This window comes from Culex quinquefasciatus, chromosome 1 (genome assembly GCF_015732765.1).
Source record: "Culex quinquefasciatus strain JHB chromosome 1, VPISU_Cqui_1.0_pri_paternal, whole genome shotgun sequence".
Taxonomy (NCBI): domain Eukaryota; kingdom Metazoa; phylum Arthropoda; class Insecta; order Diptera; family Culicidae; genus Culex; species Culex quinquefasciatus.
In genome coordinates, this window is record NC_051861.1 from 93874078 (window position 1) to 93893310 (window position 19233).

The 19233-nt window shown below is 34.5% G+C and overlaps 1 protein-coding gene across 1 annotated transcript in view; it reads right to left on the bottom strand.

Annotated features, from left to right (window-relative positions):
• LOC6050694 (netrin-B) overlaps nucleotides 1-19233 on the bottom strand; it is a 151815-nt gene that overhangs the window by 88691 nt on the left and 43891 nt on the right. The window contains exon 2 of the mRNA XM_038248157.1: nucleotides 7051-7239. Within this exon, the coding sequence (XP_038104085.1) occupies nucleotides 7051-7239 (189 nt within the window). The remainder of the gene's footprint in view (nucleotides 1-7050; nucleotides 7240-19233) is intronic.

Here is a 19233-nt window from a genome sequence, read left to right on the forward strand (position 1 = left end):
GGTCTAAACATAACGTCTATAGGAAAATTGATTGAAGGTGGATAAAAGGACGAATGGACAAAAGATAAAAAGTGAGAATTTGAGAAAAAGTCTCAATTAAATCAAAGATAAATATTATTTCAAACAATTTATATTTTTTTCTCTAAATATTTTTGTTAGGAATTCTTTAGAAAGTTTTCTGAAAAAACTTAATTTTGAAATAATGAAGATTTTCATTTACTTCAAAAATATTAAAAAACCCTTAAACATAGTTTATTCATGTTTAAGTAATGTTTTGAGAGCGTTTTCTTAAAAATATGTTTATGTTTCATGAGACCAGTTTGAGATTCAACATGTTTCATAGAAGTTCATTTAAACTTGTTTCTGTACTGTTTTTTGAGAGTTTTAACATGCTTTTAAAATAATTTGATCTGGTTTTAGTCATATTTTTTTTGGTTTTTTTTATCAATCATTAACACTTATTCAAAAGGTTTTATGAAAAAAGTATGAGTCTTAAATTCACTCGAAACAATTTATTCTTAAAAAAAATCTTGTTTGTAATATTTTTAGAAGTTTTCCATTCTTTTCAACTACGAAAGTGCCAACAAAATTGGCAATAGTTTGAACTCAATAAAATTTCTAGCATTTTATGTTATTTCATAATGATTGAGACATTATGTCCAATTAAAAAAATCGACTTTTTGTTGTTCCCGAGACCAAACTATTTAACTTTTATATAAATATGACCTTTAGTCAATTCGATTTTTTGTCTTTTAACCATAGTCTTTCGACATTATTTCATGCATACCACTTTTTCTTGTACGATATTATTGATACATTGTAAATGTGGCCTAAATCTATTGTAAAATAAAGCCGTTGCAAAACAAACATAAACATGAATTATTTTTTTCATATTTTTTCATTTCAGCAGTTCTCTATTAAACGATTTCGACCTTTTTTATTTTTCTGTATTTTTTATTTGGTTTAAACTTTGTGCGGGCCTTCCCAGAGCTGTTCATACAAAAAATGGTACGTAAATATTTGAAAATCGGTAACATTTTAAGGAACTTTCGGATCGATTGTGTGTCTTCGGCAAAGTTGTCGGTATTGATGAGGACTATTAAAAAAAAAATACACGGATAAATATAATGCCCATTTTTAAAATAACGTTTATCACAAAAAAAAATCAATTTCTCAAAATCCGTATTTTTTATTTTTTTAATATGTGCTAAGGAACAAAAACCGCAATTTTTGAGCCAGAAAGAAGCATGGAGAAAACCTTTGCCGACGAGCTACGATTTTTTGAAATGATGTGTTTTGGAAAAAGAAAGTAAGTCTGAATTTAGAAATAATGTAAAATGAAATTTGGAATCGAAAAGTACTTTACAGATTTTTTGATAATTTGCATCGCTTAAGATAAAGCCACTTGGGTCATTTCAGGTCAACTGGGCACACGTTTGGACTCGACATTCACCGATTTCGACCAAACTCATCTATCGATAGTAAACAGAAATCAAAAGTTTGGTGCTGATTAGAGCATCCCTCTATTTTTGGCACCGCCCTCTTTTTTGACGATCATAGCTTTGCAACTTTTTGAGCAAAAGAATTTCTCCAGGTTGCATTTTATTGAAAATTGTCCAAGGAACTCAACAAAAATTAAATGTTAACTCTTAAATGCCCACTAATATTTTATTTTAACCTTTTAATTATTAAAAATCAGCTTTGACCATTTCCTTATGATTTTATTTGTTTTATTTTATCACCATCGTGTTCCCCAGACAATTTTTCATAATAACCAATGTAGAACTCAAACTAAAATGAACTTTTGGTGAGATACAGCGATTTTACTGAAAAAAGTTTGGTTCTGCGCTGCACTCTGTCCTATGAATTCAAATCCGCTGCGCAAAATCATACTTTTTTCAGTAAAATCGCTGTATCTCGCCAATAGTTCATTTTAGTTTGAGGTCTACATTGATTATTATGTAAAATTGTCCGGGGAACACGATGGTGATAAAATAAAACAAATAAAAATATAAGGAATAGGTCAAACTTAAGTTTAATACTTAAAACGCGAAAATATAATGCTAGTGGGCATTTAAGGGTTGAAAATTTATTTTTATCGAATTCCTTGGACTATTTTCTATAAAATGCAACCTGTAGAAAATCTTAGTTTAATTTGAAAAATTCCCGTTTTTCATTTTTTTTTTCAATAGTTTCCATGATTATCCATTCCTGAAAATATTTTGTTCAAGCAGTTCAGAAAGTTTGAAAATTTAGGCGTCGGTTTTTAAGTTTTTAAAACAAAACCGCAACCCAACGCCTGTAAGTTTAAGAGCGAGTTTTTCACCGATGTGAAACAGGTCGTATCGAGGTGCTCCGATTTGGATGAAACTTTCAGGGTTTGTTTGTCTATACATGAGATGAACTCATGCCAAATATGAGCCCTCTACGCCAAAGGGAAGTGGGGTAAAACGGGCATTGAAGTTTGAGGTCCAAAACACATGGAAAATCTTAAAATTGCTCGCATTTCCGTAAAACTTCATCAATTCCAACTCTCTTAGATGTATTCGAATGGTCTTTTGAAGCACTTCAAAATGTGCCATAGACATCCAGGATTGGTTCGACTTTTTCTCATAGCTTTTGCAAATTACTGTTAAAAATGGATTTTTTTAAAACCTTAATAACTTTTGCCAACAGCCTCCAACACCCATACTCCAATAGGTCAAAAGTTAGGGAATTTCATGGACTATAAGCCTACGGTATTAACTTTTTGGCCAATCGCAGTTTTTCTCATAGTTTTACGATTTTTCTAGAACAAACATTTTACAACGTTAGTTTTTGCCCTGTAGGCCAAGAAGACGGCACTTTTTGGTCTCAATTTTGTCATATTCGGAATCCTCAGAAAATTTTACATTAGATTGAGGTGTTGGAATTTTGAATTTGATTGGAAAAAATGCCATTTAGAATTAATAAAAATATTATTTAGAATTTTGTCGGATTAAGGGTAACACAAGTTTTCGCCTACTTGATACAGCATTTGACGTATTGATCATAGGGTAAATAAGATCTATTTCTTTTTTCAAAAATGTTTTATTTAATTATTTTTTAAATCAATATTACAACTCCGATACTTCTAACTTACGTGAAATTGTCCGAGAATTCCGAATATGACAAAATTGAGACCAAAAAGTGCCGTCTTCTTGGTCTACAGGGCAAAAACTAACGTTGTAAAATGTTTGTTCTAGAAAAATCGTAAAACTATGAGAAAAACTGCGATTGGCCAAAAAGTTATGACGGTAGGCTTATAGTCCATGAAATTCCCTAACTTTTGACCTGTGGGAGTATGGGTGTTGGAGGCTGTTGTATTTTTAAACAACATGTAACAGGCTTGTGACCGATCAAATTTAACTCATTTGGGGTCGCTGAATCCCGATGATGCTATGAGACGCGGGTTCGATTCCCGCCTTATCCACTGAGCTTCTATCGGATGGTGAAGTAAAACGTCGGTCCCGGTTTCTCCTGTCTCGTCAGAGGCGCTGGAGCAGAAATCCCACGTTAGAGGAAGGCCATGCCCCCGGGGGCGTAGTGCCAATAGTTTCGTTTTTCGGGTCGCTGAACCCGTATATGACCATGAAAATCGGTCACGGTCACGGTTTTCTTCGCCATATTGGACGCCATCTTGGATTACACGCTCCTGGGTCGCCGTGACCGATTTTCATGGTCATATTCGGGTTCAGCGAGCCCAAATTAGGTAAATTTGATCGGTCACAAGCCTGTTACATATTGTTTAAAAATACTTGAAGATTCTCTCTTCGCCATATTGGACGCCATCTTGGATAACACGCTGCTGGATCGCCGTGACCGATTTTCATGGTTATATTCGGGTTCAGCGACCCGAAATTAGTTAAAAACGACACGTCGACAACCTTCATACTGTGATATTGTTGACTTCTCTATATAGCTGCCATATTGGTCGCCATCTTGAATATCTCGCTTCCCTTAAGGAATCGGGCTTCGTGACCACGATATTCGGACTCAACAGGGTCGATTTAACCTAGATCCATCAAAACCTGGCCTGTTACACGATTTGCCGTTAGACATGCTATTTTTGGGTTTTTAGCCTTGACTATAATGGAACAATACAAAAACATGATGTTTTACTAGAAAAGTATTGATTTTCGTAGAGTGTCTCATTGTTCCCCAGCTGTCTCATTGTTCCTGCCAAGTGCGTCTTCAATGAGACAGTTGAATAAGATGTCGGATCGATCTCATATTTTGGTCAATGTTTGAACACACTAAAAGAAATAAAATGCAACAAAAAGCTCATTAAAACATGCTGATGAAAAAATTAGAAAAATCGTTGATAGTTGAAAACCAAAAGTGTCTCATTGATGACTACCCTACCCTACATTGATTATTATGTAAAATTGTCCGGGGAACACGATGGTGATAAAATAAAACAAATAAAAATATAAGGAATAGGTCAAAACTTAAGTTTAATACTTAAAACGCGAAAATATAATATAAGTGGGCATTTAAGGGTTAAAAATTTATTTTTATCGAATTTCTTGGACATTTTTTTATAAAATGCAACCTGTAGAAAGTCTTAGTTTAATTTGAAAAATTCCCGTTTTTCATTTTTTTTTCAATAGTTTTCATGATTGTCCATTCCTGAAAATGTTTTGTTCGAGCAGTTCAGAAAGTTTGAAAATTTAGGCGTCGGTTTTTACGTTCTCAAAACAAAACGTTGCCTGTAAATCTAGTGAACTTTCTCGCATTCTAGCTTTTTGTACTGAAAAGCAGGCTCGTTCGAGAATGAAAGAAGAAGTAATGGCCTATCTACAATCACTTAGCTTAGAAAATTTCACTTAGCTTAGGAATTTGAATCAATGGAAATGAATCTGAGTTTCTACAATGGAAAAGTAATCAAATTAGAAACTGACGTTTGGTTTGGAAAATTTCAAAATCTACGGTAAGTTGACGTTTCCATATCAAAGGTAAACAAACAACTGCATAGCAACGTATATCAGCCCAGCAAATTTTCTAAGTTGATTGTGGATGACGGCCGTAAGTTGTGTACATTTTCTAAGTTTTACTTTACTTAACTATTCTAAGCTAAGTGATTGTAGATAGGCCATAAGTAGTTTCACGAAGGAATTGCAGAAAACATAACAAGATTTTTTTTTGAAAAAGTCCCATAAACATATGAAAGACAATAGTTTATAGGTCATTTAAAAAAAACTGTAGATATAAAAAAATCAACGCTTACATTTCAAAAGGGTGTAATACTCAATATTTGACCTTTTAAAAATTGTTTCTTTCTCGTTTATTCGCTGTATTTCAGCAACCAGAGGTCCAATTTTCAATGCCTATGAATTGTCATCTGACTTAATTCCTTTGACTAAATTTAATTTAGACCAAATATCGACATTCGACAAGAATACGATCACGACGAACTAGAGGCGGAAAACAGACGTAAGTAGCTCTTTAGAATCAACAATGTATTAAAGAGTGATTTGTTTTTCGCACTTCCGCATATTAATGTAACAAATGTAATGTAATGTTGATAGAAAATCAGTAAATGAAATTTTCATTGAAAATTAAAAAAAAACACTCGCTTCTCTAAAACTTTTAGTTACATTTTGAAAAGTGCTGAAAAACTAGTAAATCTTTCTGTGTAAACTGACCATTGGTCAGTTCACATACAGGCTTACAGACACATATACACAAAGACACACACACACACGAACATTGTATTTGGTCGTCACCGAACCGCGAGCATTATATGGTGTGGAAAATGCGATGAATTTTTCATCCTCGCGCGCGCGCGGCGATTTTAATTAAAAATGAATAATTTAGCACGAGCGGCGCGTGTCGGCCACGAACAAATTAGTTGGCATTTCCAACTACTACTCATGTGAGTTTGTCTGTGTGTTAAATACTTAAACACCGCGTACTTGTTGAAAAGTTGTTAAACCACAAAATGAATGGTCGTGTCGAACGAATCAGAAAAAACTACACGAAAAAAAAAGAGATGAGAAAGTAACGCCATTTTTATGTTTTCGCCGAAATAACTTTTGCAGCCCTTTCAAAAATGCAGCCAAATGCAGCGATTTAATTTTGGAACTTTTTTTTTCTTAGCTTGAAAAACTCTCCTTTGTGAGAAATACTCCTCCTCAGCCATATGCGAAGCAAAGGACGACTTTTGCTTACTCCCGGGATCAAAAACTGAAAAGTGCACTTTTCTTGCTCGGCACAGCTTTTGGGAGGGGGGTTGTAAAAGTTTCTTAATGTGCTAACATCCTGTTTTCTGGTGGTTGATAAACTGCAGTGTGCGCATCTTGACGGGTCAACTGAACAGAACAGTTCAGTTCATTGTCTGACGGAGCTTTTCTTTTCGTCCAGCCAAAAATTGCTTAAGCTTGTGAGAAAAGTTTTTTGTTCGGGATTTTTTCATCCAGTTTATAAACATGAATAGAAGTAGGAGTTAGTTGAAAAGTGAAGTTGAGATAAATCTTTTTTGCTTCAACGAAGAATTCTTTCTCATTTTGTTGCAACTGAATTCATTCCAATTCCGGCTTATATTTTATTTATTTTTATGTGAAATTATGACGATATTCATTTAAAGTAACTTCTCAAAATTAAGTAATAAAAATATATTATTATATATTTATAATTTGGATAAATGCAACAAATTTTAAACTGAAGATTATCTACTTGATCTTTCAACAACTCGACGCTGTCGTGCTATCTTGTCGCACGTCGCTTTTTTTGTTACGAGAAAAATGTGTTTTGATGCAATGTAAACAAAAACAAACACGTTTTGTTTGGTTGACCATTCTGCACATTGTCCCAAAGTTTGGTTTAACTTGGTTGCTGAAGTCTCGAGTTGTAATTACAAATGTACGGGCATGTACGTATGTCAAACGCGTTCTGACCTGAAATTCCTTTGGCCAATTGTCGCACTTACAGCAGTGTTCAGGGTGTGTCAAGAAGAGAAGCACGACAGCGACGAACTAAGTAATCCAATAGTTTTTTCATTTCCAACAACCCCTCTTGTCAAATACTCACGCTTGCACACCTTCCGGTGCGTGATCGGCTTGGTGACGTCCCGGTAGTAGCCCTCGCGGCAGTAGTGACAGTGCCGGCCGGTGGTCGCGTGCCGGCAGTTGAGACAAACGCCACCGGAGATCCGGCCGCTCATCTTGAACAGCTCCATGTTGAAGCGGCAGCGCCGTGCGTGCCCGTTGCAGTTGCACACTGGAATTTGAAACGGATAAAATTGGTCAAAATTTAGTTTTTTCGTAATTTTCCAAAAAAAAATAATCTAATTTGATATTTAACCATCTTTTTTTATTAAATTTTGCTGAATTATTTTACATATTTGCCTAATCTCCAACGAAAAGACCATCACCTAAATCGGGAGTGACAAACCCAATCCGGGAAGGAAGTCTGGAAAGAATGGCAAATTTCTTGTTGCTTTTGCGCTGAATTGTGTCAGAATCGTCAGAGACAAGAACAGTCTACCGTGAGATGGAAATGTGGCGCGTCGCGGGAAAGATTGTGTGTTGCCTACTTAATCTTTAATTTCCAGTGAGGGAACGACAAAATGGCATCAGTAAGAAAGTAAACGGGATGATTTTGGGGTGGAATGAAGTAATTTCTAGCGCAACATTTTTAAAGTTTTTTTTTATTTTTATCTTGAAACTTGAACTTGAATTCTTCAAATTTACTCAATTTAATATGTAAATAAATAAAATTATTAAAGATGAATAATTGATTCGAAAAATATTCCATTTTCAAATGTTATGTTCGCTGTGACAGCCGAACGGTAAACAAGAGGAAACAGACACATGAGCAAAAGCCGGCTGGGTGTTTTTGCCCGATGTAAATTATTCACGAGAAAAATTACGGATTGAAGAGTGGGGTAATTTTGCATCCGCAAAAGAGACAAATTTAGGTTTTGAAAAGTAGATAATTCAAGGATGCTAAAAAGAGCTGCTTTCTGAATAGAAATTTAGAATTTTCCAAGAAGATTATTGTTATGTTCATACATTTTAATTTCCGTTTTGAAATTTTGACACATGAAAAAGCAAAAAAGAAGACAAAAAAGAAGACAAAAAAGCAAAAAAGCAAAAAAGCAAAAAAGCAAAAAAGCAAAAAAGCAAAAAAGCAAAAAAGCAAAAAAGCCAAAAAGCAAAAAAGCAAAAAAGCAAAAAGCAAAAAGCAAAAGCAAAAAGCAAAAAAGCAAAAGCAAAAAGCAAAAGCAAAAAGCAAAAAGCAAAAAGCAAAAAGCAAAAGCAAAAAGCAAAAAAGCAAAAAAAAAAAAAGCAAAAGCAAAAAGCAAAAAGCAAAAAAAAGCAAAAAGCAAAAAGCAAAAAAGCAAAAAGCAAAAAGCAAAAAGCAAAAAGCAAAAAAGCAAAAAGCAAAAAGCAAAAAAGCAAAAAGCAAAAGCAAAAAAGCAAAAAGCAAAAGCAAAAGCAAAAAGCAAAAAGCAAAAAGCAAAAGCAAAAAGCAAAAAGCAAAAAGCAAAAAAGCAAAAAAGCAAAACAAAAAGCAAAAGCAAAAAGCAAAAAAGCAAAAAGCAAAAAGCAAAAAGCAAAAAGCAAAAAGCAAAAAGCAAAAAGCAAAAAGCAAAAAGCAAAAAGCAAAAAGCAAAAAGCAAAAAGCAAAAAGCAAAAAGCAAAAAGCAAAAAGCAAAAAGCAAAAAGCAAAAAGCAAAAAAGCAAAAAAGCAAAAAAGCAAAAAGCAAAAAGCAAAAAGCAAAGCAAAAAGCAAAAAAAAAAAGCAAAAAGCAAAAAGCAAAAAGCAAAAGCAAAAAAAGCAAAAAGCAAAAAGCAAAAAGCAAAAGCAAAAAAGCAAAAAGCAAAAAAGCAAAAAGCAAAAGCAAAAAGCAAAAAAGCAAAAAGCAAAAAGCAAAAAAGCAAAGCAAAAGCAAAAAGCAAAAAAAAAAAGCAAAAAGCAAAAAGCAAAAGCAAAAAGCAAAAAGCAAAAAGCAAAAAGCAAAAAGCAAAAGCAAAAAAAAAAAAAGCAAAAAGCAAAAAGCAAAAAAGCAAAAAAGCAAAAAGCAAAAAAAAAAAAGCAAAAAGCAAAAAGCAAAAAAAAAAAGCAAAAAGCAAAAGCAAAAAAAGCAAAAAGCAAAAAAGCAAAAAAGCAAAAAAGCAAAAAAGCAAAAAAGCAAAAAAGCAAAAAAGCAAAAAAGCAAAAAAGCAAAAAAGCAAAAAAGCAAAAAAGCAAAAAAGCAAAAAAGCAAAAAAGCAAAAAAGCAAAACAAGCAAAAAAGCAAAAAAGCACCTGCAAAATATATCCTTTGAATTTTCCAAATCTCAGCTCATTCTAAAACTTCTTCCTTAGGCCTTTTAAAACGCGTTTTATTTACCCTGTAATACAGCGCTAGATATTAATCAGCCAACATTTACCAAATCGCGCCCAAACACCTCTCTCGCCCTCAAGTTTCCATTATTCCACTGACTAGTCAAGCGCCAAACCATGCCAGCAGCTTCCTCAGGGAGTAGAGTGCGTTCATTAACTTAATTAAACACGCTATTAAATTGATTAAACGAGCCATTCGTCGTCGTCGTTCGTTGGTTGTATTGTTGGGGATCGAGTCCGTTTGTCGTTTTCATGCACAATCCAGAATTGGTGTGCTGACAAAACAGAGCGATTTACATTTTTGGGTTTCGGGATTCTCGATGGGAAACTGTAAATCTCGGCGCAAGGTGATATAAATTTAGGATTTTTCTCACTTGGAGTTGGATTTGCTGGGGGATGGAGTTGGACAAAAACCGAAAGGACCAAAGGGTTAATCCTTTTTGCGAAATAATTGTAGCTGAAACTGGCGATTTATGTTGAAGCTTAATCTGTAAGTTACGGCCGGATTAGCCGATTTGGGTAATTAATCGTTTGTCGCGAATTTTGAAGAAATTTATTTGGTGAAGATTTAAGTAATTGCTTTGGATACAATTGAAAATAATAAAAAAAAATTCACCAATCTTCGACTAAATTATTCTAAACTAAGGTTCAAAACACGTTTTTCCACTGTACACTAGAACAATTCTAGTCACCGCTCGTAACGTCGTCGTAACGCGAAGCCCCACGTGAATGGATGTGAGTCGTTAGTAGTAATGAGTGCTGTTTATACATAAAATATCACAACGCATTCAGCGGCGAACGCTCGCCAATTAGTCAAGTCCCTTTGCGATACCTTCGGTGACTATACCTCAACACCGTCCAAGAGAGAGTGAGATTCTAGTGCGGTGTGAGGTGGTACAATGCACAATGTTCCCTTCGCACCACGTTTGCGTTGCGTTGGAGGTGTGCTAGCAAACATCTTCTAGACGTGTCGGAGTTGTGCTAGCTTGACACAGTTCTATGCAAACAAAATAAGTACAGTTGAACTCTGCTAGTGTGATATCTCCAAGACAAATTCTTAATTAAATTCGATTTGCATTTTTGCATAAAATGTGACAAGTGAGCACACCAAGACCATAGTGTGAAGAACTGTCTGTCACCAGTCGGCCACTTTGTCGAAGACGTGCGTGGGCGTCGAACACGCGAGGAACTGCATCAGCGGCAGACTGTCGGTGGAGGATGATTCTATACCGTTGCGAAGACGTAGGGACAATTGGTTTGCGTGCGTGTACTATGAGTAAATTTGCTACATTTGTCATGTCCGGATGTTGATTGTGTTTAAAAAGTTGGCAATTGTAATCGTGTTGTGGCATAAATAAAGTAATTAAAAATCTAAAATTTAATTTACTGTTACTAGAGCGTCGAATTTCGAATTTTCAACCAATTTCCCAAGGATATCCCGGGAAATTTGAAATTTATCGAAAATTATTCTGATTCCGCTTCTGGTTAATTTTTTTGCAACAAAATTGTATAGAACAGCAACTTTAATAGCCCAAATGAGTGTGAGGATCTAAATTGCTTGTGGAAAATCATACATCTTTAAGAGAAAATACAAATTCTAATTTTAAATGCTGTCTTTTAAATCGTACTAAGTAAAAAAATAACATTCGTGTTTGAAACTTGAATCCATGCCACACATCAAAAAAATGCTTTGAAATTTGTCTCTGTGATCAATTCGAGAGAATTTGCTTATGAACATCCTTGACAGATAAAGTGTAAATAAAAAAATGTGCTAAAATTATGTCCCAGAACAATTTTTATTGGTTTCAGCTTAAAAATCTAACTTCTCGTGTTTTTTTCAATTGAGACAATATTTCATGAAATCACAACATAAAGTTTTTAAATATTTTTAGCGAGTTTTTAAATATATTTGCAATTCATTTGATACGAATTTTTTTTTCAATAATTCTTTTATGGTTTCATATATGGTAAATGGCTTAGTTTAAAAGAATATTCATAGTGCAAAAAGTGGTTTAAATTAAACAATACATGTTTTTATAATTAACTTTCTTATACGCCCCTTGTAGCTCCAGTGATTCAAAATGTAATTTTCGAATACTATTTAACACACTTTTCGTGCACAACCCTCTTTGAAAAAATATCAATTAAATTTTGATACAATTCGTTTAAAAATGTCTTAATTTAGCAATTCCATTTGAAAAGAGCCGAATAAAAAAGTTCTCCAATCGGGCTCAAAATTTTTCTGGGGGTTCCTTGGCCAAAATAATTAGACTCGTATTTTTTTGTTTGGCCATTAGGGTGACCTACATCTTGCTAGGGTGGTTCGAAAAATGGTAATTTTCGTCATTTTTCGCAAAAATTACTTTTTTCGAAAAATCATATCTCCGCGCCATTTCATCCGATTTTAGCTGTCTTAGACGCAAAAGAAAGGTGATGAGTTTGGCTATTTGAGAAAAATAGTAAGAAGTTTCAAAAATCTAGCTTAACTATTGAAAAAGTCGTATGAAAACTTAAAATGGCGTTTTGACTGTCGCCAATTTTTTGATATGTTATGTGAAATTTTCCGAGGAATCCGATAAAAATATTTTCAGACATAGGCTCCTTGGTCCAGACACGGTCAAAACGCCATTTTAAGTTTTCATACGACTTTTTCAATAGTTAATCTAGATTTTTGGAACTTCTTACTATTTTTCTCAAATAGCCAAACTCATCACCTTTTTTTGCGTCTAAGACAGCTAAAATCGGATGAAATGGCGCGGAGATATGATTATTCGAAAAAGTGATTTTTGCGAAAAATGACGAAAATTGCCATTTTTCGAACCACCCTAGCAAGATGTAGGTCACCCTAATGGCCAAACAAAAAAATACGGGTCTAATTATTTTGGCCGAGGAAACCCCAGAAAAAATTGAGCCCGATTGGAGAACTTTTTTTTTGGTTTAGGCTCTTTTCAAATGGAATTGCTCAATTTAGATTTGGCCAGAAGGGTAATATCTTATTTTCGAATGATATACAGTCATCCCATATATTCGGAACACCCACAAATTAGGAACACTTTTGTGGTAATTTGTCAATAGGATGCAAAATGCAACTTTTCTGTCGATCTTAATATTTTTAAAACCTTTATTTGGATATTCTCTTGCTATTTCACTAGTAAAAGTAGTAATTTTTAAACAAAAACCTGCCTTTCAAGACTATTTTAACCAGAGCAGCAAAACACTGTATCCAAATTGCCTGTTCCTTGATTGTGGGATGTTATTGTGTCTCCCACAATTATGGAACACCTGAATTAAACTGATATTTTCACAAAAAAATATCAGACCATTCATAAAACATTACTTAGCATGAGTTTTATTGGTTTCAGAGTGTGAAGTCATTATTTTGTAAAAAATAAATGCTTCTGGAGAGAAAAAAAAGTTTGTTTACATCGTAAGAAAAAAGTGTCCCAAATTTGTGGATTTCAAGGGTCAATGTTTTTCTTTAAAAACTTGATATAAAACGTAAAAATGTACAGCCGGTCTATACATCAATCGAAAGATCGCAAGAAAAGATTTCACATGAAGGTAAAAGCAAATCATTATGTTCAATTATCGATTTTCCATGAATTGTTGAACATTGGCAGATCTGTAAACTGTTCCGAATATGAGGGATGGCTGTAACAAAAATAGGGTTTAAAAAGGTTAAAAGGATAAAAAAGGTTTATTTACATTCCATAATAGCGTTATTTTTGTTGCCCAACAAATAAGAAAGATCTTTTCTCAATTGTTAATGCTTCAGAAATAAATATTATCTGAATTATACCTTGACATGCAATTTACAAGCAAGCTAATTAGTTCAACATGAACAGTAGACTGGCTCGTCGTTATATGGGAAATTTAAAAAATGATCAAATCAAACCAGAACAATTTTTTTATGCCTTTTGGGCCTCAAAATAACCCCCTAAAATTTGGGAGCAATTGGTTGCGTCCACGCTTTGCGCATTGCATTTCGATTTTGTATGGGAATTAGTATTGAAAAACCCTCTTTTTACATTTTGATTATTATCATTCTTATTTTCCACTAAATTTATCAAACCAACACAATAATTTAAAAAATTTAGAAAATTCTCTAAAACTATCCCAAAGAAAGTATTGTGCGTCCTCAACACTGGTCTAAAAGGTGTTTTTTGCATGAGAATCACGTTTTAGACCAGTTTTGAGCACGCTGTATCATTTGACCACAGAAAAAAATTATGGTAATATTCATCAGGAAATGGTGACAGATTTTGTGGCAAAAAAATGATTAATTTTACCCCAGAAAATGATGAATTTTCATCAGTTTTTGATGAAAATTCATCAGGTTCACATTTTTACACATTTTTTATGTAATATTACTCAAAAAAAGAGGTAATATTCAACCTACCAAATTTGCAACATTCCAAAACTCATTTTTTTTCTGTGAAGCGCAAGATAGCACAATACTTTCTTCGGGAAAGTTTTAGACAATTTGCTCAATGTTAACGCTATTGTGTTGGTTTGATAAATTTAGTGGAAAATAATAATGATAATAATCAAAATGTAAAAAAGAGGGGTTTTCCATGCTAATTCCCATACAAAATTGAAATGCAATGCGCAAAGTGTGGAAGTAACCAATCGCTTCCAAATTTTAGGGGGTTTTTTAGGGGCCTAAAAGCCACCGAAAAACAAACATGTTCTGAAAAATCCACCATCTTGAGCCATCCTACTGAACAGTAGATTGAAATGAATAAAATCAAATAAGGTTCTCTCATTAGTTTATCTTGTATATTTTCAAAATATTGGTGCCAAAAAGTTTGGAAAATGTATACATCCACTAAAATTTTGGGACTCTAACTGGTATAATAAAACTTATGGCAAAAACTTTCAATAATATTTGTACTAGCCTAGTGAGTTTTGAATAAAACAATAAAATCACGACTAACATTTCAAATAATCGAAACAATAAGTTTAATACTTTTTTGAAATGTTGATCTTTTAATTTTTAAATCCTAAAATTTTTGTTTTATAAATATTTATGAAAATATTATAGGAATTTCGCAGCCTTTCATTATTTAGTAATTGCGCTTTAGAATTACTAAACAAGGAAAGGTGGCAAAATTCCTAAAATAAAGGAATTTCGCACTTTTTGCCTTCCTGACTGAGGAAAGGCTATAAAATCACTCGAAAATTGAACTTCCTAAATACACCTAGATATCCACGTTCACGTTCACGTATACATATCGACTCAGAATCATTTTTGAGCAAATGTCTGTGGGGATGTGTGTAGACATGATTTTCTGTCCACACGATTATCGCAGAACTGGCTGAATCGATTTTGGCTGAATTTGTCTTTTTATGACTGTAAACTTTTCATGTCCTCCTGGAGAAACGAAACGTCCTGCTTTTCCCTACTAAAACTAACAGAATGGAAAAGTATTACCTTTTAATAGGCGTCATCCATAAAGTATGTCACGCTCTAGGGGTGGATGGGGGGTCTGAGAAAGTAACATTTTTCAATATTTTTTGTTTGAACGGTGAATTTACTTAACACATGGATGTTTGCCATAAAGCGATTTTCGGAATTGCTAAAAATGTTGTAAGCAACTCGTTGCAAAACTTGATTTTTTCAGCACTCATCGTATTTCGCCAACTTGGTTAACCTCGTTGGATAAATGTACTAAACAAATCTCTTTTTTGCAACTTGTTGCATAAAGTACTATTAAAAGTCTTTATGGATTGAATATTTAATATGCCGCTGTTAAAAAAAATTATTTGAAAAAAATGATAAATATCACGGGATGTGCAGTAGGGTGACAAGATTTTTTTTTTATTCTACAAAAAAAAAACAAAATCAAGCCATTTAGGCCAGCTCTTGTTTATACTTCAAGTTTTGTGAAAAAGGTAATGTTAGCCTGAGTATTAGCGACATAGTTTTAACTGTCAGAATGCTCATGCGCCCTTTTCTCGTGTTGCTTCAGAGATATATTAGCATCGGATTTGAACTATGTTTAATTTGGCAGTTCTATAACAGCAATGTTAAACATTCTAAACTAATGATGTTACCATTTTTGAACATCCCATTCGTCGAGAAAATTCCCTGTTCCCTTCCGAGAACATCCAACAAAACTAAACCAAACTTTTCGATCCCTCATTTCACCCAACGCAAACATACACACACACACTTACTTTTTTCATTAAGTCAACCCTCGAAATGTCCTGTCCCCCCGGGGGAAAACGGTCCTCCGTTTTCGAACATGTCCACAGCCCACCCGGGATGGCCGTGTTTGGACAACACTCGGACAGTTTTGGGACTGGGCTACCGGCCAGAAGGCAATAAAGGCTATTAATTTACTTTTGTTCGAAATTCTGAGACCCTGACCTGGTCAGGCGAGTGACGACGACGCAAAGGTCAACTATGGGAGGGGTCCCAAAGGTTGACCGCACAATGATGTAGTGACCACGACGACGATGATGAACCACAACGATAATGACGGCGATGACGACACCCCGAGAAATAGGGGCGGCCACCTTAAGTTGGTTTTGGTCCTAAGTTGGAGGGAAAGATAATGGAAATCAGCGTGTCCACCTAAAAATGTTCAACCTTCGGCGAAACAAAACGTTTTTTTGCAAAATATTTACAAGCAAGATTGTTTGCTTTTTGAAACCGTTTTGAAACTTCTATTTTTTGAGAAATCATGTAACGAAAAATCCATAAAAAACTTCTAGGTTTCTTTTTTGTTTCATAAAAGTTGCACTACTGTTACACAAAAGTATCCAGTAAAAACACATGACTTTTCTTCGCTTCAAAATTTGAAAAATGACATTTTAAACAAAGCTCAGGTACACAAACACCTCATCACAAAGCATCACATTGTTACCGAGTTTATGTTGGCTGATGGTTATTTAACCTATGATGCTGGGCTGGGACAGCAAGATATGTTTTACTTGTGTTTGTTTACCTTTGGCGTGATGGTTTCTCCTCCTGGAGAAGACTTCACTTCCATCATCATTATGGAGAGCTTCCGTCCCTCTTTGGCTGTCGGTGGTGCGAAACGGTTGAAGCGGACCGGTCCAGCTGCTGCAGCTCTCTGTTAAGAGGACACTACCGTTGTTTTGTTTTGTTGCTTCTTTTTGCGCAAATTTTGTCCATCTGTGGCCAAACGCATCAGGGATTTTGTTTTCAGGTTGCCTTCGCAACAAAATTTTGTTTTGTTTTGGTTTGAAAAGAAGTGGATTATTGATCGGAAAACAATGGATTTGTTGATATCATTGCATGAAGACTAGCATTAAGGGCTAAGGGCAGGATCTGGGAGTATTTGCAGTAATGTTGAGATTGCTCGAACACTTTAATTTTTTACGGAAAACTGGCTTGACAACTTGTAGCAAATATCCTCACGCATCTACTGTCTAGATATGAGTCTGATTGGTTTATATAAGCTTTAAATCTTATTGTTTTACTTGGAAGATGTTAGACATCATAATTTTTATTGAAGTTAAAATTTTGCTCAAAATAAGTACACTCAACCCCCGGTGGTTGGTCACTTTATCGTTTGACACTTTTTTAGTTTGTACCCCGTTGGTTGGTCAAAGTCAAACTAAAAAGTGACGAACTGTCACTTTTTACACGGCGCTCACGAACACAATCAAAACAAACGTTTGGTAGTGTGTGTGAACTCCGTGTAAAAGGGGTGTCAAACTAAAAAGTGACCCCGTTCGTTTGACAACAGTTGGTGTCAAACCATCAGGGTTTGAGTGTACTTCTTAAAAAAGTTTCCTGCATCTGATAATGCATAAACATTTCTTGATTATTTCATGGCAGGGTTGCCAGATCAAAAAATGGTTAAAAATATTTGTAATTATGTATAGAGTAGGTGATTTAGAATTCGTTTCTAGTCGTTTAAAAAGTTTTTCAAATTTCACTTCAATAACGATAACTGTACAGTGTTGCCAGTTCATCAAATGGTAGAACTTGAGAACTGTGATTCCAGAATGCTTTTTCATCAAAATTGACATCATTTGGTCTTTTTCAATCGTTCTATACACATCTCTTTAGTATTTTTATAGTGTTGCCAGTTTTTGGATGTTTAGTTCTCATTCGAAAAGTTATAAGTAATAAGTAATAAGTTGGTTTATGATTATAACATTAAAAGAACCATTTAGCTTTTCGATTTATTTTGGGTTTTACTAAACATAAAGCATTGTTTATAACAATTGGCAACACTGCATCAAATTTTGACAAGTGTTATCCATATTGAGCTTGAGCTTAGAAGACGAATTGTTTTCGTATGAAAACAAAGGTTTTTTTATAATTCTTAAAGTTTCTCTTATACATACTTTCTCCCAATTAATACTTGTAAATTCCCAGAAAGATTAATTAAGCATTTTAGGCTTATAGTATGTTTAAAAATTTAAATCCATCAAAACTCCCCATGATACGCAACAACCGTACCCTTTCTGATCCAATTTTAAGGATAACTTTTAAACTCCCAACAGGCGACCAACATCGACCTCCAAGAAACGGTCTTAAAAAACCCATTCCCCGAATCAATAAAATAATAATAAAGGCTCAAAACGGCCCAGGAGTCCTCCAGGTCAAGTCGCCGTCGTCGTAGCGTGTGTTTTCTTGACTGATGGAACCGGTAAATTTAGCGTGAAAAGGACGTTCCTACCTGCTCTAGGGAAGGGACACCTGGTCGTCATCGTCCGAGAACGGAATTTTCGGATCCGATCCTTTTTCAATTTTCAATGTGCTTGGAATCAAATGAATTGGCGTATCGTTTTTTTTAGCTCTTCCTTTTGATTTGAAACCCAGATTGAACGGAAATTTTCGGGGACCAAAAACTTTGTTTACTTTTTGAACGGATTTGGTGGGATAACAATGGGGTTAGGTTAGTTTAAAGTCAGGAAATTGAATTCGATGTGGGTTAAGTGTTTTTTTGTGCAACTGGCTGAAAAAATATGGGTGTTGAATACGGTATTGCTTATTTAAGAACTAAGTTGAGGCAGTTTTGTCAAAATGTCCAAATGTCCAAATGTCGAAATGTCCAAATGTCGAAATGTCCAAATTTCCAAATGTCCAAATGTCCAAATGTCCAAATGTCCAAATGTCCAAATGTCCAAATGTCGAAATGTCCAAGTGTCCAAATGTCCAAATGTCCAAATGTCCAAATGTCCAAATGTCCAAATGTCCAAATGTCCAAATGTCCAAATGTCCAAATGTCCAAATGTCCATATGTCCAAATGTCCAAATGTCCAAATGTCCAAGTGTCCAAATGTCCAAATGTCCAAATGTCCAAATGTCCAAATGTCCAAATGTCCAAATGTCCAAATGTCCAAATGTCCAAATGTCCAAATGTCCAAATGTCCAAATGTCCAAATGTCCAAATGTCCAAATGTCCAAATGTCCAAATGTCCAAATGTCCAAATGTCCAAATGTCCAAATGTCCATATGTCCATATGTCCAAATGTCCAAATGTCCAAATGTCCAAATGTCCAAATGTCCAAATGTCCAAATGTCCAAATGTCCAAATGTCCAAATGTCCAAATGTCCAAATGTCCAAATGTCCAAATGTCCAAATGTCCAAATGTCCAAATGTCCAAATGTCCAAATGTCCAAATGACCAAATGTCCAAATGTCTAAATGTCCAAATGTCCAAATGTCCAAATGTCCATATGTCCAAATGTCCAAATGTCCAAATGTCCAAATGTCCAAATGTCCAAATGTCCAAATGTCCAAATGTTCAAATGTCCAAATGTCCAAATGTTCAAATGTCCAAATGTCCAAATGTCCAAATGTCCAAATGTCCAAGATTTTTTTCCAAATAAGAATTCTGAATCAATTTCGTAACCTCATTTACCACATTTTTCAATTTGAGGGCAGCTTCCCGA